We start from the raw sequence: 22,236 nt of genomic DNA on the forward strand, positions 1-22,236 counted from the left end.
AAGTTACTTCCTTAATTGATTTGCTTTCCCATAAAATAAAGAGGCTATTGCAAACCTTCTAATTTCTTCTCAAGGCTATCATCCCACCACTTCACCCCTTTCTCCCAGCTGCATTGAACCCAGACCATTCACTTTACCTTTCTCCCCTCTGCATTGAACATCAGTCAGACAACTTTCCCCACTATCTCCTTAATTTCAGAAGAAGTGGCCCTCTTCATTGCCAAGGTCAGTCTTTTTTACATGTTTTCTTGATCCTATTCCTTCCTGTCTTCTCCAGCAGATTTTCACCTGTCATCTCCATTTCTTACTAATCTTCAGTCTTGCCCCATCTACTGGCTGATTCCTTGCTGCTTCCAAACATAACCATGTTTCTTTTATTCAAAAAGAAAAAAAAGAAAAATTTTTTACTTAACCCTACCATCCCTATTAGGTATTATTCAATATCTCTTCATTTCTTGGCTAAAGTCTTTGAGAAAACTATCTACATTGACTCACTTGTTTTCTCTATCTATTCTATTAATCTTCTGAAATCTGATTTCTGATCTCAATATTTGATTGAACCAACTTTTCCAAAGTCACCAGTTATCTTTTAGTTGATAAATTTAAAGTCTTTTTCTTAATCCTCTCCACAGCTTTTTTTTAACTCAAGCACCAACTTCTCTGGGATATTCATCCTCTTTAGATTTTCATGCCATATCTCCCTCCTATTTCTCTTCTTAATTCTCCTTGACTGGTCCTTTTTAGTTTTCTTTGTTGTCACTGTTTTTGTTCAGTCATTTTTAGTCAAATTTGGCTCTGTATAATCCAATTTATGATTTTCTTGGCAAAGATACTACAGTGGTTTGCCGTTTCTTTCTCAGATCATTTTTAAAGATAAGAATCTAAGGCAATCAGGATTGAGTGACCTGTCCAGCATTCACACAGTTACTAAGTATCTGAGGCCAGATTTGAATTTAGGAAGATGAGTCTTCCTGACTCCAGGTCAGCATGCTATCTACTGAGTCACCAATTAATTCTTTTTCTTTTTTAGTGGGGTTTTTTTTTTGCAAGGCAACAGAGTTAAGTGGCTTGCCCAAGGCCACACAGCTAGGTAATTATTAAGTGTCTGTGGTCACATTTGACTCCAGGGCCAGTGCTCTATCCATTGTACCACCTGGCCACCCTTACCAATTAATTCTTAATCTGGGTCATGCCAACTGAGAATTCCCTAGGACCCCTTCAACTTTTCCCTGCACATTATCTCCATTGGTTATTTCATCAGCTCCCATAAGTTAAATTATCTTCTCCATGCAGATAATTCCCAAATCTGTATATTGAGCTCTATCTTCTCTCCATAAAGTGTCTTAGCTATATAAAACTTAAGGCCTTGTATACATGTCAAACACAACATGTCCAAACTAGAACTCATTATTTTTTCCCCCAAATCTTCTACTCTTCCTTTGTTATTATTGAGATAACCAATCTCATCTCAGTCACTCAGGTTCACAATCTCTTTGTCAATCTTGACTCCTCTCTCACACTCACTCCACAAATCCCACCTTTTGCCAATTATTTCATTCCTTCCTTTAAAACAAGGGCAGAAACTTTTGGCAATAAAACCGGGAAAGCATTTGGTCTGGAGGGACAACTGCAGGTGGGACTCAAAATTCAATAAATTTAGGGGATTTTTAATTAATTAAATCTTTGACCAAAAAAATAGCAGGCTAATTTTTAAGTTGATAATTTTGTATGACCTGTGAGTGATATAAATATCAAAGGCCCTTGATGGAAAAAAGGTTCTCCATCCCTGCTATACAACATCTTACCTCTTTTCCTTCTCTCTCTACTCATACAGCCCCCACCCTTGTAAAGACTCTCATCATCTGCTGCAGGGATAATTGTTGTAATAACCTATTCCAATCATTCTCTATTCAGTTATCAAAGTGACTTTCTTAAAGTGCATGTGTGGCTATGTCACATCCTATGGTTCCCTATTACATTGAAGATCAAATATAAAATATTCAGTTTGGAGTTTTCAACAACTAGGTCTTTTACAACTAGGTGATTTCTTATCTTGTTACACTTTACTACCTTCCACCCTTCCACATATTTTATGATCCAATAATAACTGCCTTTTTATTGATGCAACGCGTAGATTTGGAGTCAGCAAGTCTTAAATTTAAATCCTCTCTCAGATATTTACTAGCTATGTGATTCTTGGCAAGTCACTTAACCTCTCTAATCCTCAGTTTTCTCATCTACAAAATAGGGAAAATAATAGCACCTACCTTGATAGGATTATTATGAGGATCAAATGAGATAGCATATGTAAAATGTTTTGCAAATTTTAAAGTACTTTATAAATTCTAGCTAGCTAGGCACTGGTGGTGGTGCTGGAGCTGATAGTAGTGGTGACAGTAGCAGAAGAAATAGTAATAGTAGTAGTAATGGTATGACCCTATGAAATTTAAAATATTATATAAGTTCTTCATTCCCCAGTTTTAAACATACCTTCTCCAACAAGGTCATCCCTTCCATAGATAAATAGATTATATCCACATTGATTTTCTAAGACTTCAGGCAAAATTTTAAACACAAAGATGTCTGAGATGTAGGTGGATCCTTCTCCAAAATTTTTTGGATATAATACATATGCATCATATTCTTTTCCATCTGAAGCTAAAGGAAAAAATATATTTAGAATTCAAAAAGCTGACCCTAACAAATAGAGATAATAAAAAACTTCCACTTCCAAATTAGTATTGATTGTTTTTGGAATATGAATAAAATAATAGCCACTACAAAAAGTCTCTTTATTCAAATGTCATTAAGTTTTCTTAAGTATTCTTATTTCTTTCGAAATGATTGAGTCATCAATTTGGAAGCATCATTTTACCCCTTCTTTCTAAAAAATATCAAAAGGGAAAAAATCAAAAAACTTTATATTTTAAGTGACATCATTATTTTTGTCCCACTACATTTAACATTATGCATATAAATGTTATGATTATCTCAGCCAAAATTAGTGACCTAGAGTTTTAAAAATAAGTAAATAAGATAATTCAGAAGATTTCATGAATAAATTATAACATACATTTTTATTTTAAAAGTGTCAATGGCAGAAAATATACAGGCATCAACTCTTTTCTACTTCAAGTGTAAAGGCTGTGATGCAAATAATTGAGATCTAAAAGAAATTCAGTTTTGGGACCCCTTAGCAGAATTTCTATAAGAAGTTTGTGACTTTCCAATCACTCTCTGTCCCAAATGTCTCACCCATAAATTTCACCTTCTTGTCCTTTAAGTAGACTGATGAGTGATTATTTCATGGTTTTTTTGTTTTTTTTCCCCTATGAAGATTAATAACTAGAATTCATCTGGGATGCTCCCAAATAAGTTAATTTCTTTCTCTGGCAGTTAGATAGCGGTATCAATCCTTGACTGCTACACTCCTATCCCAACAAAGAAGTTTTAAAATGAAGAAAATTTCAGTTACTGGGCTAAAGAGATTTTTACCAGTATGATTTACATTCTATGGATAAAATTCTATAACTTCAAAGTGATATAATATAATCTTTATTAAAATATTCTTATCTGTAAATCTATTAAATATGATCCATGATAAACTTTACCAACTTAAAAAACAAAACAAGCAACAACAAAAATCTGGCAGTCACTTCCTTGTCTAATTTACTAGTATTCAAAGATATTGAACAGGAAAAAATGTAAAATTTACCTTTCTTCAGGAAATATGGATGGCAAGAATACCTATACAAAAGCACAATTTCAACCTTGAAAAATTTGTAGAGAAATATGGAGAATGTAATTATTAACACCAAAGAGATGAATCCTCCAATCAGATGCATTCTGGAATCTGGGACTACCTCAGAAAAGAAAGAAAATGCAAGTATTAAACCTGAAGTCATGGGACTTTAAGCACAGAATCACCAACAATATCTGAATGAAACGATAATTAGGTTTAATTTCTCTGGATTCTTATCACGTCAAGTCTGTTGTTTCCATTATATAATCAAAGCTTCTATCCACAATTTTCCACCAAAAATCATGTTATTCATAGACAGGTTGTAGTCTGCATCAATAATGGAGTTTGCATAGCAAAGAAATAATATTTTAAAGTATTGAACTAAAACACAAATTCATCTTGCTAGTAGGAAATGATCTTCATGAATTACTGTTCAAAAAAAATCTCACCAAGTAGTCAACCTTCTGGTGGTGAGTCTATATACACTTAGCCAATCTAGTCCTCAGATTCTGGGTTCAAACTGGTACCTTCCAGAGCTTGTACTCTGATGACAGTCTTTGAGAACCCAGGGTCACTTTCAGGCCATGACAAAAGACTTTTTATGTAATAACATAAATTTATAAAAAAAATGTAAATTTATAAATTTACATTTTAAAAATATATAAGTTGGGGGACAGCCAGGTGGCCCAATGGATAAAGCACCAGCCCTGGAGTCAGGAGGATCTGAGTTCAAATCTGACATCAGACACTTAATAATTGCCTAACTGTGTGACTTTGGGCAACTCAAGGTTTTAAGTCCATTGCCTTAAATAAATATAAATTTAAAAAAAAAGAAAATATAAGTTGGAAGGCGGACTGACAAGTTGAAACCTAGCTTAACTGAGATACCAGCTTGACCAGCTGTTATTAATGTCGATAACAAGACTTCTTATTCTAGTAGTCAAATATGGTCTTTAACATGATTCTTTTGACTAAATCACTTCCCTCTTTCACCTAGGAAGAAGGGTAGGTTAGAAATGTGAGGAGTTGTTCTTATAAAAGCCTTCTTTCTCTTGATATTTTCATTGTATATGTCAGGGTTGTCCAACTTTACTTTTAAAAGTTTTTATTGAAACAATAGACAATATATTTTGATTTGCCATTTTAGTGAGAGCACTGTGGTAGCTTGGCTTCATTTACTAAAGCATTTGGTAAACCTACAACGGCTGCATAAAATTGCACTGCAGGCTGCATGGCTCTACCAGCATAACCCTAATATGTTATAAAAACAATTTTTTTCCTGCTCTTTCAGTTCCTACAACTACTACGCCTAACCTCCTAAGAAAATTAATGAAACATTTATTTTCATAAGATCATTTGGAGTTCAATTTCATAAACACAAATGCTTCACTAAAATCACAAATAAATCATAATCACTACAGGGACATTGAAAGGACCAACCAAAAGCTCTTTTTGTTGAGTTATTTCAAAGTCTCCAATAGCCTGTCAGTTGACACATATGACCTTAATTATTAACCAAATTGCTTACCTGGTGGTATCAAGGCAATATATGTTGTAGCTATACCATCCTCGTTGATGACCCAGCATGAAAATGGGTATAAATAATGCCTACTTTCCACTTTTAAAATGACAAGCCTGGAAACCCTTAAAACAATGTCAGTGTTCATATCATTTAAATTTGGAAGTCTATTGAAGAAAGAGAAAAAAATAAGTCTAGTTAAGAAAACTTCAATGCAAATAATCTTAATTTATTTGGTTTCTCTTTTTTCACTAAAATAAATTTCTGCATAAGTAATAACATTACACTCACAAAGTCTTCAGACTGTTACCTATGTTATGAAATAGTGATTTCTCATCCCTAGCATTGTTGAACAGAAGCATGGTAATTATTTTCAGAGAAGTGATAGAGGGTATTTCTGTATGGAGTAGGAAGATGAGACTAAGTTCTAAGGTCCTTTCCAGCTTTGAAATATTATGACAAATATTATGACTAACTAGATCAACTATATGGTAATGTATCCTGAATGGTGAGACCATTGAAAAGGAATTATTATAGAAGGAACTATAGAAAGCTAGTAGATATTAGGAGATAGAAAATATGAGGAAGCTAAAGAAGCTATGAAAAAAACAGAAAAAACTAGGAATGCTATAAAAGATTTGAAATTTAGAGAGCAGATGAGGATCAGGGATCAAGGAAGGGATGATATGAAAGTATCTTTTGAAAATCTGTTTGGGTGGGATGCCAAGAAAAAGAAAAGATGAATTTAAAGAGAGTTCTATGAGAAACAGACTCCAAGGAAGCTACAAAGTTCAGATAACTATAAGCAGTGAGTTAAGTCTGCTATAAATTGATGAGACCACCAAATGCCTTGTTTACTCTGTGAGGAAGAGAATGAAATTTAATAATCCTGACTCAAAAGAGAGGAGAAAAAGTCCAATGAAATGACCAGGGAGTTAAATTAGAAATGAACAGTTAAATTCCAATTTATGGTGTCAATAATATATCAAGATTGCAATTAGAATTTTCTACACACAAATACATTCAAGCACTTGGATCTCCACATAATCAGTTAGCAATATATACTCTGTGGGCACTAAAGCAAACTTATTCCACAAGGATAAGCAAGGGAACAGGAAAAGCTGTGGATTTTTTAAAAAGTAAGAATAATATCTCTCAATTACTGATTACTGTTTAGATAGAATTTTATATAACCCTATATATATATATAAACCATATATAACCTAATTTTATAATACCTATATAACCCTATGTAATCCTATATAAGAAATATGTCATTGCTCAGTTGTATCTAACATTTCATGACTCTGTTTCAGATTTCTTGGCAAAGAAGATAGAATGCATCATTTCCTTTTCCAGCTCATTTTAGAGATGAGGAAAGAAAGGCAAACAGGATTGGCGTGCCCACTGTCTGAGACCAGTGTCTGAGACCAGATTTGAACTCAGGTTGATGAGTCTTCCTGACAACAGGTCCAACATTTGATCTACTATGCCAAGTTGCCTGCTTCCAGGATACCCCTGCATAAAAATCCTCTAAATTTTTAACCACAATGGTATCTTGAAGACCATCAGAAATTCAGAAATCCCAACTTTGGTGTTACAGAATATTCTCAAGTCTGATGAGGATGATCTTACCTGGTGAGACCACTTTGTACCAAAGTCAGTTTTTAGTCTTAGAGATTCCCCTATACCCCACCAAGAATTAGAGCACATTAAAAAGCAACATAATATGGCAGAAAGAGCACTCATGTTAGAATAAGGAGATGGGAGCTCCACTTCCCAACTTTATGACTGTGAGTAAGTAGCTTTATTTCTCAGTTCTCAGTTTTTTAATCTATAAAATGAGAAGATTGAACTAGAATATAAATAAAAACCTTTTTTTGAATTTTATAAATTCTATAGATTATATATACATATATATATATATATATAAATTCTATAAATTAAGATGCCTGGTGAAAATGATATTACTGAAAATTATGTGAACAAAATAGCATCCAGGTTTACACAAAATGAAAATTGTGTCTTCTATATTTGTGTAATGATCATGCACTTACGAAAATTCAAACCATGTAATATTGGGTTCATTGTTAGCAAGTGATTCATTCCAAGTCCAATACTGAAGGTCAGTCCTTTGAGTTGTGAAGTTGCAATCCAAAACCAATTGGGATCCTGTAAAAACAGCATTCAAAAACTTAATTAAGCCTTTCCATAAATTTTCTGTAATACATTGATGAGAGAGGAAAACAAGTGCACTTTATAAACTGAGAGTTTTTAACTCATTACAAAGGGCAGAAAACCAAATATTAATGACACTCACCAAGTTCCACTTCCATTGTCTTGTTTTCTGGAGTCAGAATCACTGGAATATTTTTCTTTGCTGTCCCTAAAAAAAAAATAAAATAAAGGATAGTTTTACAGTGATTTCTAAATCTACAATGTATAATAAAAGGAACTCCAAAGGATTATGATCATCCAAATCTCCAGGCTATATAAGGTAGCTGACATGGGGTTAGGTATATGGAGGAGGTAGTAAATGTGCCTGTTCATGTCTAAACCCAAGATCACACCCTAAACCCTTATGCTATTACTCAGCCAAAACCACAGGTATTATTAGGGCTTGGCCTTCCTTATGCTACTGAATTCATGGACAAGACAACTCTAATAAATACAGTTAATGTGTCAGGTAGTTACAGACTAAGACCTTGTGTTTAAGACCCCCTAGCTCTACAGTTTCTCTTAAGGTGATTGTAATTGCATGCAAAGTCAAGGGTGAAGACCAGAGGGAAAAGATAAGTAAAGTATGCCCTTGGATAGATAAGACAAATAAAGGTTTCTTAGGGAAAAGTTGAGTTTAGAACCTGTGAAAGATTTTTACTTGAATCCCAAGCAGGGGAGGGGAGTGAGATAAACCAACTGGAAACTGGGAAAATAGAGGATCAATATCTGACATAAGACACAAAGACAACAGGATACTTCAAACTAGTCACTTCTTTCAAAATTTGACCCCACCTGGAATATCATTGTTGTTCTGATTATACTATCCAAAGGAAAATAAAAATTGACATTGAAGATGATAAGAGAAAGGCAAATAAAATTACCAAGTTAATTTTGAGAGGTAACTAAATAAAGACAAGTGAAAATAATTAAGAATTATCAACATAGAAAGGTGAAGGCCATGACAGGGAAGATATAATCAAATTTTTTAAAATCTGAAAAAAAGCTTGATTAGGGTAGCAATTCTACCAAATTCCATGGCCATCAATATTCTTTTCATACCTATTGTCCTCCCATATGATGAAATGGAACCACTGGATACCGAAGCTGGTGATCTTGTGGTTGATAGCTCCCTTTATATAGGACCTTGTCTAAGACCTTTAGAAAATTTACAAGTCTTTGCTGCTGGAATGACATCTAAACTGAAAGACTTTGTTTCTCTAAGACATGAGATTAGCCTTTATTTTCCTTGAACCTCAGGATAGCAGAACCTTTCAGTGCTTTGGGGGATGTTGTCCTCTTGAAAAGAGGACCCAGACATCAAAGTTTCTCTCTTTCCTTGGAGCACAGTTAGCAATAGATCTTTGGGTGTTTAAACATCATGCAATGGAAATAAAGAATGGCTGTTGTGTATCTGCTGACAGGCCATATCACCCTTCTTAAATATATCTAAGATCATCTGAGGCATGGAACAACAGACTTGTTTATATCTAAATTACTTTTCAAAGCTCTAAGATTCTTTGACACTTACCTACAACATTAAGATGTATTGCCCGAGTAACGTTATAATGTTTCCCCATATAACTATAGGATATAAGGCAAGTGTAGTGCCCCTCATCTTCTTTTTGTACATCACTCAGGTAGAGATTTTCATTTTGCACAATAAATTTTTCATTGCCAGCAAGTGGTTTGCAATCCTAGATACAGAAAATAAGTCCCTTTACATATTGAGTAAAATATATACAAAACACATACATATATGTACACATATACATGTATACACACTGCAATGCCTGATATCCCCTCCCCCACACTGTCTCCTTTTAGTATTTATTGATTTTTCAGGCCATTACATTTGCATGCCTTTGGAACTTATTGGTAGAGTAGGAAAGACTTTCTTTAAAATTTTTTTTATTTAATTCTTAACCAGCTTAGTGCCTTAACTATGTTAATAGCTCCTTTCTTAAAGCTACTTCCTCCTTTTGTTGTTTTCCTTAAATTGAATTTTTTAATCTTCTAGTAGATGATTTCTTCTAATAATCTTGTCAATAATTTTCAAAGGAACTCTTGTATCTAGTCTTTTGTTGTCTTAGTCTCTGCTATTAAACTACATGTAGAGAGAAGCAAGTAAAAACAAGGACACTATTTCATGCAAAGTTATATTGTGTATTTCATATCTCCTTATATCAATTTCTAATCTCTTTTCCCCCATAATTTTTCTTTTTTCCAATTTAAAAAAATATAAGCACCCCCCCACACACAAAAAAAACACCAAAAAAACAAAACTAGGGGCCAATGAACAAAAGTTAAAACATTTTTGTAGAGTCCCCAAGCTGGGTTTATGGAGTTTTAAGCCCCCATTTAATTTTGAGATTTCCTCAGAATTTTCATCTCACAGCATAATAATATGATAAATATCTTACAAAGTTACTACTTTGTCTATCTTCAATGAATCACCTTTCTTTTACCAAATTGCTCTACTCATTTCTAGGGGAGTGGGGAGGGTAAGGGAGTTAATAATATTGCTTTAAGGAAACTTAGGTGGTATGGTGGATAGAACACTGGCCCTCGAGTCAGGAGGAGCTGAGTTCAAATTCGACCTCAGATACTTAACAATTGCCTAGCTGTGTGACCTTGGACAAGTCACTTAACCCATTGCCATAATTTTTTTTAAAAAAAGAAAATTTACCTTATACCAATGAACATTAGGTAGATTGTGCTTTTCATCTTTAAAAGTATCTAAAAGGGGACACACAAGGAAGCCACCAGGTCCTGGAAGCAATCTTTGTTTATATTCAGATAGCGCATCATAGCACTTTCCAGGATGTTTCTTCAAAATTTCTATGTTGACTTTCTCTTTGCGGCAGTGGGTAGAATTTCTATAACAAAAATAAAATGATTGGATTGAAATCTTTTTCCAGGGTTCTTTTTTCCTCAATTTACTATGGGTATATGTACCATCAGGTCTAATTTGGGTTAACAGAGTCCTTGACCCAAGTGTGAAAATGAGGGAATCCTGGGCTTTAGAGAATCCTTCTCACCAGACTTGAGGACAAAATACTTGTGAGGCATCATGTTTTCCTAAATATCTGAAAAATAGTCTTGTGAAGATCTAGTGGGGGTTGGGGTTCAATCTTTAATGACTGGTGAATTAGAATAATCACAAAACTGTGATGCTAGAAATCCCATGGGTTATCATAATCCATACATATTTGAGCAGGCATCAATGCATAGCTGGCATATACTGGCTGATTTTTTTGTGTGTGTATAAAGGAAGGATTTCCAGTAAAGGTACCATGAAGCTTATAAACTTTCTTGACAGCAATAACATAAAGAAATTTGGGTACAAGAGTTTTTGTTTAGACCACTTTAAGGGATTTTTTAATCAACATGCATAATTGACAAAAATAATTTGGTATCAAAGCTATGTTCACTGCTCATTATCATTCTACATTGGACAATTAATTAAAATGTGATTCTGAGTTTTGCACCTTGTTATTTTAAGATCACCAAAACTATCAACATCATTATCAGCAAAAGCCAAAGCCCTAGATTTATTCAAAATAAAGGGATGGGGGTAAATGCCTTCAAGAGGACATTTTCATGAAAATTCATAGGAAAATACTATCAAAACCCTAATCATTATTTCCATAGACCTTATAAAATTGCCTTGTGATTTTTTCTTGTCCATCCTTTTGGCACAATTTTAATTTTAATAAGACAATAAAATACCAAGTATGAATACATATATGATGTGTTTTAGATGTGCTTCTGGTCTAGATGGTATTTGCTTGGTTTGTTGCTGGAGATAATCAAAAGTATTGATATTAACCAATTATGTGTGTGTATATATATATATACACACACACACATATACACATACACACACACACATACACACACACACACACACACACACACACATATACAGGTTTTCAAAATGATCCTGGACCTCTTTTAGTGAGATGTTTCAAAGAAGTGAGTGAGAATTCAAAATAACTTTGAAGAAAGTATCCTTTTAATTATAACAACATATAATGTACATTATACATGTTATATTATAATACAAAATAATTATTATAATATAATTTAACTTGACTTAATTTAAATTTACTTCTAAAAAACATACTTTTAACTAATTTTAAGTTACACCAGAGCACAATGTTATACAGCAAGAAGATGACACAATGGAAACAGTTTTGGGCTTGGAGTCAAGAAGACTCCTAAATTCCTAAGTTCAAATATAGCCTTAGACACTCACTAAAGGTATGACCTTGGGCAAGTCATTTAACCCTGTTTATCTCTCTTCCTCATATGTAAAATGAATTGGAAAAGTAAAAAAAAAAAGACAAACCACTCATTGTCTTTTCTTAGAAAACCTCAAAGAGGGTTACAAAGAGTTATACATGATCAAAACAATTGAACAACAACATAATGATTTATCAGTGTACCTCTCAAGAATTTTATGATAGTTATTTTATCAAATTGTTTCTTTAAATATTTGTTTGGGGTTCCAAACACACTGTATGGGACCGTATAATTAATTTTATTTAGTTTTGGGGGAGAAAAATAAAAACAAAACAAAAACTGTTTCTGAAGAAAACAAAACTATAAAACTTATTACCTTTCAACATGATAATAATATCCTGAGTCCTTTGTGGCAGCTGGAACAAACCAAAGCATTTCTCTGTGCTGGTGAACCCTAGAGTTCTGATCCATAGAGATGACTGTCTTACCATCACTTTCATACCAACTTATGTTACTGTGAGGGCCAAATACTCTCAAATTACGTTGATGAACGGCGAGTTCATCTTCCAAAATCACCAGTACAAAAATATCTTCAACCTCCATACAATCTTTTAAATCATCTTTTAAAAAATAAAAAAAAAATCCAATTTTAGGTTATGCCCTTCAAAGCTTGCTACATAAAAGAAAGAGAGCATGTAATCAAGGACAAGAGAGTGGAATCAAGGATAATTGGGTTAAAATCTCAGCCAGGCCACTAGTTTTTTGACACTGGTTGAGTCACTCACCCTCTCTAGTTCTCAGTTTACTCATCTGCAAAATTAAGGAATTAGATTCTATGAATTCTAAAGTAACTTCCAGGTCTAAATATACTTTCCTATTATCCTATAAGTTTTACATTCATCTGGAATCAGGAGGAACTGAATTCAAATTCAGCCTCAGACACTGTGGTCCCAGGCAAGTCACATAACACCAATTGCCTCTCAAACAAACAAAAACAAAACAACAATAAAACAAACATTACTGTCTGAGAACTCTCTGTAATAATTAGTAAATAAGTTCCTTAGGACATGGAAGAGTACTAAGTAATCATTTAATCCAACCTCTTTATTTTATAGATGAGGAAATTGAGGTTCAGAATGGAAAAGAAGTCCTATGCATTTATATTATTCATTCTTCAGTTAAGGTCTGGATAAAGTCTTTTCCTTCACCTAAGGATGAATGATTTCCCTAATGAAGACACAGCTCATCTATATTGTAAACTCATATTTTACACAAGGGTTAGGTTTAAAGAAGAATCAAAATTACCCTTAAAAAAAAATCTTTAGGGGCAGATAGGTATAGTGGATAGAGCTGTGTCATCAGAAGATTCAAATCTGACCTCAAATACATACCATATCCAAAACAAAACACATACCAAACACATATCAGGCCACTCTGACTCTAAAACTAGCTCTCTATCCACTATATAGCACTGCTGCTCAAAATTTGGAATTGTATTTTTAAACAGCTCTAGGTAAAAATCAAGGTTATCACTGCAGTATCTTTGCCAAGAAAGCCCAAATGAGGTTCTGAAAAGTTGGACATGACTGAAATAAGTGAATGATAGCAACAAAAGTAAAAAGGGATTAGGATTTCTAAAAAAGAAAGTAGTCTGTGTTAGAGAACAGGTGGATTTATGATGGTTACTATAGGGTGGAAGGGAAAGAATGAATGTAAAAATTTTTTTTCCACTATACCCAGTTAAGCTTTTGACCAGGATATATAGACAGGAGCTAGAACATCTGCTCTCAAACAGAAAATAACAAAAAGAGGTAAAAAGACTTAGTTGTTAGAAAAAATGATGATTAGGGGAAAATACTCTTTTTAATTTTTTTTTGCAAGGCAATCAAGTTAAGTGACTTGCTCAAGGTCACACAGCTAGTATCTGACATCACATTTGAACTCAGATCCTTCTCAATCCAGGACTGGTGCTCTATCCACTGTACCATCTAGCTGCCCCAGGGAAAAAAACACTTGTAGGAAGTAAGATTTAAGCTAAAGTCTTCTTGATTCTTAAATCCCACATTATCTAATGCGTCACCTAACTGCCATGGGGGCAAGATGAATTTAAGGAAGTCAAAGAAAACTCAACAGAGTCGTTCTACTGATACAGAGTAAAGGGTAGTTAGGTGATAGAGTGGAGTGCCAGGCCTAAAGTCAGAAAGACACATATTTCTGAGTTCAAATCTGACTTCAGACATTTACTAGTTGTGACCCTGAATAAGTCACTTGCCCCTATTTTCCTCAGTTCTTCATTTGTATAATGAAGGAGGAATTGAAGAAGGAAATGGCAAACCCTCCAATATCTTTGCCAGGAAATTTCCAAATAATATCACAAATAATCAGACACAACACAATAATAACAATGGTTGAGAGATCAATTAAGATAGATTCCTTTGATTCTCTCTACCAGTTTAAATAAAATGAATTGACTATAGATATAATGAAGAGAAAAAAACCAGACTCATACTCAAGGATCACACTGTGAGAGGTATGAAAAATCCAAAAGATCTGTTAACATCTCTTCCAGTTTTTAGATCTATGGTCCTATGATCTAAATAGCAATAGACTGGGGGAAGCAAATTCATTAGCACCAACTGAGGGAAATAGAGACTATTTTCTCTCTTTTTCTTTTCTTTTTTTTTTCCTGGTAAGAGTTTATAGTAGATTGAGTTACAAGAACCATTGTATTAGTTTTTCTTAATTTTTAAAAAAATTTGTGTAACAATCATTCTTTTATCTAAAAACAATCACAATAGTTAAAATGATTTCATCAGCCAATAATTACTTACATGCTTAAATTAAGCACAAATATGTCTTTCAAAAATTAGAAAAGAATTTTTGTTTTTAAAACACACAAAACTTTTTTTGGAGAATTCACACAGAAAATTCTTATTTAACTTACCAGCTTCAAGAGAAGAAATAAAGAGAACTATGAAGCAAGCATACCAAAATAGAGTCATCATACTTTCCTATTAAAAAAATAAGAAAACATTACTGCAAAATTTCTTGAAAAAACAAGTCTCCATTCAATCATTCATTCATTCATTCATTCAATAATATTTGAGGACTTGCTTCTAAGATCCTTTGGAGTTCTCAATCTTAAAAATTCAATAGCTATTTAGGACAGAGAAAAGGAGAGATGGGGCTTTACATTTGGGCTAGAGATTATTTATATATTTATTTAACTACAAATGTTAATGCAAGTGCCTAAAAATAACTGTCTCAAAGTTTTAACCACATTGAAATATTCATTATTTTAATATTGTAATCATTTGAACAAAAGTAGAGTTGTTTAGGATTTTGTTTTCCTGCTTATGAAATTTAACAGCAAATCATTCATATTATTGTGGCATTGTAGCACTATAACTTGTCAATACTTTGTAAGTCTAGTTCAAGACTCTGATTATATTAGGAAGTAACAAATTTCACTTAATAAATCTTCAATCTATATAGTTTTACTAATCAAGATTAGCCTTCAAGTCAATTACATCAAATTAATGTTTCTACTGAACTTTCCCAGGGCACGATACTCAGATGATTAAACAGAGCAGTCATTAGCACAGAATTAACAACTGGCTTCTTATCTTTTAAAACATATTCTTGCTCTCTGATCATATATTAAAGAAAAAAGTCAAACATTTTCCATGTTTTTCCTTTCAATTACCATTTCCATTCTGATCACCTACATTACATTTTTTCCTCTAAGATATGAATAAGTTAAGTGATTTATGTCCTTTTCAAGAGCTGGCTCTTTCCAAGACCCACTTGCTCAATTACAAGTTAAGAGAGAAGGAGACACAATTCCCTCCTCAAGCTCCCAGGAGTGAAAAGGGGAAGCAAGCTGAGGTTTTATACATTTGGGTTATCTAAATTAGTCTATAAAAAGACTAAATTCTCAGACTGAGCCAAGCCCCCAAAACCATCAAATACAACAGAAAAATATTGGCCCTAGAGTTCAAGGACCTGAGTTCAAATCCTTCTAAGATATTACCTAAATGACCTTGGGCAAGTCATTTCACCTTCTAGGGCCTTAGTTTCCACATCTAAGAAATTAGGGGATTGCCTGTAAACTAGCTCTCAATTTATAATCCAATAGTAAAAATGCTAAGGGAAATGCAGAATCAGTTATCTTCTGATTCCAAGATCAATGAAGGATGGAATTTTCAAGGACAAATAATTCTTCTCCTACCTAAGATCATTGTTAGTGGGAATGGACTGGGCTGTTCTAGTATTGACCAACATGCCAAAGTAGCAATTAGAATAAGTTCCACTTCAGAATAGCAAACATTTAAAAATATAAGATCGGGTGTTGTGGAGGCTAGCTTGTCCCATTCTGTGACACCCAGAAGCAGGGATAGTCCCCTCCCCCAGATGTCAACTTTCTTTCAGAGAGAACTTCCCATTACCTAGTAGTTCACTTGCTCCTGTGCTACATGGTAAAATTTGCTAGACTCTGGTCATCATTCTTAAGGGGTCCGTTTGTCTGAAAGAGAAACATTTAAATTTATTTCATGCAATCAAGGTACAAATCAAGGAGTTGAACTGTTTTGTTGATATTGTTCATTATCCCAGAATACCTTCAATTAATTCAAAGAGTTTACTGAAAATTTTCCAATTCTCACCACAAAATTTAAAATAATGATTTTAATTGAACAGGATGATTATGGCTCCAAATAAAGAGCAATTAAAGAGGTAGTATGGAGGTTTGCTTTGAAAACTAATGAAGAGAATATCCATCAGAAAAGCAACAAAACCCAGAGATGTCAAGAAGAGCCCTTGAATCACTGATGACCTTTAAGAAAACAGTTTTAGCAGAGTAAGAGGAGGGAGGGAAATCACTTTTCTACACCACAAGGTTAAGAAGGGAATTGGTGGTAATAAGTGAAGAGATTTAGTCTAACCAACTCTTTTTCCTAGAAATCTGAAGTGTTGAGAGGTAGGGTAAGACTTGAAATGTGCATATCATATACTCATACATATACATTACTGGGACAAGAATATGGTAGGTAAATTGGGACAAAGGAAGAAACAAATATCAGGGTTTGGATGGATGTTATCAGGAAATCAGTATGAAAAAAAGAACTGGAGACTAGATTTGGTTCAGGAAGGTAAGAGGCCTAAAAAAAGTGGAATCAGGATTGAGAAGACTTTATATCAAAATTATTAGGAATAATAACACCTTACCTCCTAGAGATCATTTCTCTTTCAACTTCACCCAGACCATATGGCAATTATATGTCCAAGATTTTCCCAGGCAGGGCTAATCTCAGTAAAATAATGTATACATACTTAACAAGTCTTTGCAAAAAAAGAATAGTCCATCCTCAGATTATATGTCCTGATTTTTAGTTTAGAAAATATGGCTATCATAATTATTTGGAACAGAGTCAAAAACCCAGAATTAAATGATATTTGGAAGGCAAGGAACTATATGATATTTTACAAAAACTTTCATCCAAAGTAATGAAATGAGGGAGTTAGAAGAAAAACTGGGAAAAGAAATGAGAGAGATGCAGGAAAAACATGAAAATGAAGTCAGCAGCTTAGTCAAGGAAATCCAAAAAAATGCTGAAGAAAATTGCATGCTAAAAACCAGCTTAGGTCAAATGGATAAAACAGTTCAAAAAGTTACTGAGGAGAAGAATGCTTTAAAAAAGCAAAATTGGCCAGATGGAAAAAGAAATAAGAAAACTCTCTGAGGAAAACAAATCCTTCAGACAAAGAACAGAACTCAGGGAGATTGATGAATTTATCAGAAATTAGGACTCATTACTTCAAAACTAAAGAAAATGTGAAACATCTCATTGAAAAAAACAACTGATATGGAAAACAGATTTAGGAAAGATAATTTAAAAATTATTGGAATACCTGAAAGTCATGATCAGGAAAAGAGCCTTGACATCATTTTCAAAGAATTACTATAGGAAAATTGCCCTGATGTCCTAGAAGCAGAGGGCAAAATAGAAATGGAGAGAATATACCAATCCCCCTGAGAAAGAGATCCCAAAAAACCAGCCCCCAGGAATATTATAGCCAAGTTCCAGAACTCCCAAGTCAAAGAGAAAATATTACAAGCAGCCAGAAGGACACAATTGAAATACTGTGAAGCTGCAACCAGGATCTCACAGGATTTAGCAGCAACTATATTAAAAGCTCGTAGTACTTGCAATATAATATACCGGAAGGCAAAAGAGCTTAGAATGCAACCGAGAATCAACTACCCAGCAAAACTGAATGTCCTCTTCCAGGGAAAAAAGACAGACTTTCAATGAACCAGGGGAATTTCAAATGTTCCTGTTGGAATGGCCAGAGCTGAACAGAAGGTTTAATCTTCAAATACAGGACTCAGGTGAAGCATAGAGATTGGAGGAGAGGGGGGAAATATGAGGGACTTAATGATGATGAACTGCATGTATTCCTGCATAGAAAAATGACACTGATAATACTCATATGAACTTCTCAATTAACAGAGCAAGTAAAAGGAGATTCTATAGATGAAGCACAGGAGAAAGCTGAATTTGAAAATAAAATAATGATGTAAAAATGGAGTCAATAGAAAAAAAGGGAAATGTAATGGGAGAAAGAAAAAGGAGAGGGGGAATAGGCCAAGATATTTCATATAATAAGATTTTTCTTTATTACAATGAGCTACTGCAATGATATGGAAGGGGGAAGGCAAGGGGGAATGAGGGAATCTTCACTCTCATCAGAGGTGGCTAGGAGAGGAAACAGCACATATACTCAATGGGGTATAGGCATCTGGAGTAAGAAGGAAAGGGGGGGTACAGGGGGAAGGGGTGGGTACATGAATGAAGGAGGAGAGGATGGACCATGAGGGGAGAGTGGTCAGATATAACACATTTTCTTTTTTACTTCTTGCAAGGGGCTGGGATTGGGCCAGGGACCATAGGGCCAGGTGGATTCTGGGCCTAAGGGGTGGTATGGGGGCTCAGGGCCTCTTGGCCCCAGGACCAGGGATCTGTCTGCTGCGCCACTCAGCTACCCTGCAGCAGAGTCAGAGTGAAAGGAGAGAGAAAATATAGTACGTGGTCATGGGGAAGTACGAATGGAGGGAGTTGCAATCAGCAATGGCTATTGTGGAAAAATATGGAGGCAACAATTGTCTTGGACTTATCCTAAAGAATGCGATCCACCCGTGACAGAGTTGGTGGTGTTAGAACACAGACTGAACCATATTTTATTATTATTATTATTATTATTATTATTATTATTATTATTATTATTATTATTATTATTTGGGGGGGTGCAGGGCAAATGGGGCTGAGTGGCCTGCCTGGGGCCGAATAGCAGGGTGATCATTGGTTGTCTGAGGCTAGATTTGGACCCCGGTGCTCCTGGCTCAAGGGCCAGTGCCCTGTCCACCACCCAGTCTTTTTTCTTTTTCTGTTTTTTTGCAGGGCAGTGGGGCTGGGGTGGCTTGCATGTCACACACCTGGCTGATTGTTGGGTGTATGGGGCCAGATATGGGCTTGGGTGCTCCTGGCTCCAGGGCTGGTGCTCCAGCCACTGCTCCACCTGGCCATACCTACAATTATTACTATTTTTTTAAATTTTAATGTTAATTTTTTTCTCTCCCCTTTATCGCTCAAGGGAGTCTATATTTTTTGGGGGGAGGGGGTACTTTGTTTACTCTTAAACAAGAATATTTTGTTAATGTACAAAAATATTATTTGCACAAAATGAGAATAAATAAATATTAAATAAAAAACAAAAAAACAAAAAAATAATCAAAAAATCAAAAAAATCAAAAAAAGAACAACAAAAAATTAAAAAAACCCAAAGTAATGAAAATAAATTAAATGCCTTGCCCTTAAATGCAACAGTTATCAGAAACAAAATCAAACACCCTAAACATTGACAAATAGATTTAAGCATTGCTATATTGAGGTCAGAAAACAAGTAGAATCATATAGGACTGCCAGCAGGGTTTGAGGTGAGGAAAACACCTTCTGAACAATGTACCATTACTAGAAAGTGAAAAGGCCAAGTGAAAATTTGAGAAGGGCAGCTACACTTTGGCTTAACCTCATGAAGTAATAGACCTTGAGCTCATAGACCTGGCCATCTCTGAGGGTCACTCTAAAATGCCTCCCTCCCATTTTGCATATGATGAAAGTGAGTCTTGAGGATGTTAAGGGGCTTCCCCAAGATAAAAATGGGGTTGAACTACATGACTTGTAACGTCTCTTCTAGCCCTTGATATGTGTCCTATCATATGAAAATAGTAAAAGTAAAAAGGGTTCAAGGACTACTTGGCTATCTCACAAGGTGACCTCTAAAAGTCAATCTAATGTAGCAGTATAATTGGGTGGGAGGGGAAGCACTATGTTTTATGAGAGAGGTGCCAGGGGAAATCATTGGTTGCTTATGGGGAAGTATATATAAGATAGCCAGGAATAACAAAGCCAAGTATCATCTCAATCTCTTTTTATGGCTCCTTCTAACACCTCTCATAAAGCATAGTACTTCCTCTCACCTCCATCCTAATGCTATATGAAATGTACATCAAATATTTCTGTTCTATTCCTCACCTGCCTAATTACCTATTCATTCTGGCTCCTAAAAGATGAAGGAAACTAGAAGGGGAAAATAATAGCTATTCCTGAAGGAGAAGCTACTTCAGAATTTACAGGTTCTCAATAGGTAAAATCCAAATCTACACAGCTATCAATAGTTGTGTGTCAACAGACATACAAATTTTCTGTGAGGTGAACAGTATATTTCAAAAATAATAGTGCCTTATAGCTCTGACCTTCATAATGAACAAACTTGTGAGTTTGGAGTAATTTATTAGGTAGTGCTGTCATATAATCTCAGCTGGTATATTGGAAAGGTTTGGAGTAAAATTCCAAGATCACATTTTTAAAAGTACTATAGGGGCAGCTACATGGCATAGTTGATAGAACACTGGTCCTGGAGTCAGGAGGACTTAAGTTCAAATCTAGCCTCAGATACTTAGCTTTGTGACCTTGGGCAAGTCGCTTAACCCCCTTGCTTTGCAAAAACCAAGGGGGAAAAAAGTATTACAGAAAATAGGTAATGGAGTTACCCTATGCTTCAAACACCAGAGATCCATGATTTCATCATCCACATGTACTTCCTTCACAGATAATGTCTTGTTCCCACATCTTAGTATGTCTTTAATTGCCTTGTGGCTAACCATCTAGTGATGAATCTCTCTTAATTTAACTTGTCTTCGGATAACAGATATATAATTCTCTTCATGATCATACTCAAAGCTTCTTCTGTTTAGCAGAAGTTGCCAGGGACTGCTTTCTTTGAGTATAACCTTTGAGAACCCAGCATCACTGTCACATCATAAGGTATCAAAGTTACAAATCTCATAGTAACATATCATTCTTTACATATTTTTATAGATAAAACCCTTTTTAGGAATGGTATTGTTTCACTTGATGGATTCTGTAGGTTTATTATATTATTTTCTGTCTCATATAGTAAACCAAGTTGGGTTTTTCTGGGTAAGTCATATAACCCCTACCTGACTCAGTTTCCTCATCTGTGAAATGAGGATAATAACAACACCAACTTGTGAAGGTTGTTAAATGAGTTAAAATTTGTAAAGTTGAAATCAAATAGTGCAATATTCACAAATATGAAGGCATAAATAAATGCTATTAATGATTATTGTTACTATTAAATATAAAATGACAAGCTATCCTGAACCATGCCTATTTTAATATAACAGAGAAGGTTCTAAACTTGGAGTCCAAAGATCTATGTTCAGTCCTGTTCCTGCCACTGACAAGATTTTTAAGTCTCAGTTTCCTCATCTTTGAAATGGAGATCATGGGATCATATATATATATATATAAATTGGAAAAGAATCATAGAAGTAATCTAGTCTATCTTTCTCACTTTACAGATAAGGAAACTGAGAATCAGATAGGTAAAGTGATTTGCTCATGGTCTCACAATCACAAATAACAAAGAGAAATTTAAGCCCAATCTTCAGATTCCAAATCCTTTTCTACTCCACCATATCTATCTAAAAGGGTAATTATAAAGAAAGTGCTTTGTTAACTTTAAAATACTCCATACAATAACTCTTATGATTTTTAGTCCAAAATCTAATTTTTATATATCATTGATACAATCTTCTAGCCTTACTATTATTTAGTACTATTTTATTTTTATTATTACCCCATCCCCCAAAAAAAGTCAGTAACTAAGAACCTAAAAAAACCTTTAAAACTTTTTAAAATATTTTTAATTTATTTAAGGCAATGAGATTAAGTGACTTGACCAAATCACAGCTTGGCAATTATTAAGTGTCTGAGGTTGGATTTGAACTCAATCCTCCTGATTCCAGAGCTGGTGCTCTATCCACTGCACCACCTAGCTGCCCCCAAAAGAACACTTTTAATAAAATAATTAATTTAATATAATAATTTCATCAAAATTTTGAGATCTTATTAAATAATGACCT

At 34.4% G+C, this 22,236-nt stretch overlaps 1 protein-coding gene across 11 annotated transcripts in view; it reads right to left on the reverse strand.

Moving 5' to 3' along the window:
- LOC141491357 (interleukin-1 receptor type 1-like) overlaps nucleotides 1–22,236 on the reverse strand; it is a 68,645-nt gene that overhangs the window by 8,676 nt on the left and 37,733 nt on the right. For all 11 annotated transcript variants that reach the window (XM_074192229.1, XM_074192226.1, XM_074192230.1 and 8 more), the window contains 10 exons: nucleotides 16,175–16,251; nucleotides 14,671–14,737; nucleotides 12,103–12,346; nucleotides 10,168–10,357; nucleotides 9,010–9,175; nucleotides 7,582–7,647; nucleotides 7,319–7,433; nucleotides 5,271–5,428; nucleotides 3,716–3,859; nucleotides 2,491–2,658 (listed from right to left, as the gene is read on the reverse strand). In XM_074192229.1, the coding sequence (XP_074048330.1) occupies nucleotides 2,491–2,658; nucleotides 3,716–3,859; nucleotides 5,271–5,428; nucleotides 7,319–7,433; nucleotides 7,582–7,647; nucleotides 9,010–9,175; nucleotides 10,168–10,357; nucleotides 12,103–12,346; nucleotides 14,671–14,731 (1,312 nt within the window). In that variant the 5' untranslated portion in view covers nucleotides 14,732–14,737; nucleotides 16,175–16,251. The remainder of the gene's footprint in view (nucleotides 1–2,490; nucleotides 2,659–3,715; nucleotides 3,860–5,270; nucleotides 5,429–7,318; nucleotides 7,434–7,581; nucleotides 7,648–9,009; nucleotides 9,176–10,167; nucleotides 10,358–12,102; nucleotides 12,347–14,670; nucleotides 14,738–16,174; nucleotides 16,252–22,236) is intronic.

Source organism: Macrotis lagotis, chromosome 6 (genome assembly GCF_037893015.1).
Source record: "Macrotis lagotis isolate mMagLag1 chromosome 6, bilby.v1.9.chrom.fasta, whole genome shotgun sequence".
Lineage (NCBI taxonomy): Eukaryota > Metazoa > Chordata > Mammalia > Peramelemorphia > Peramelidae > Macrotis > Macrotis lagotis.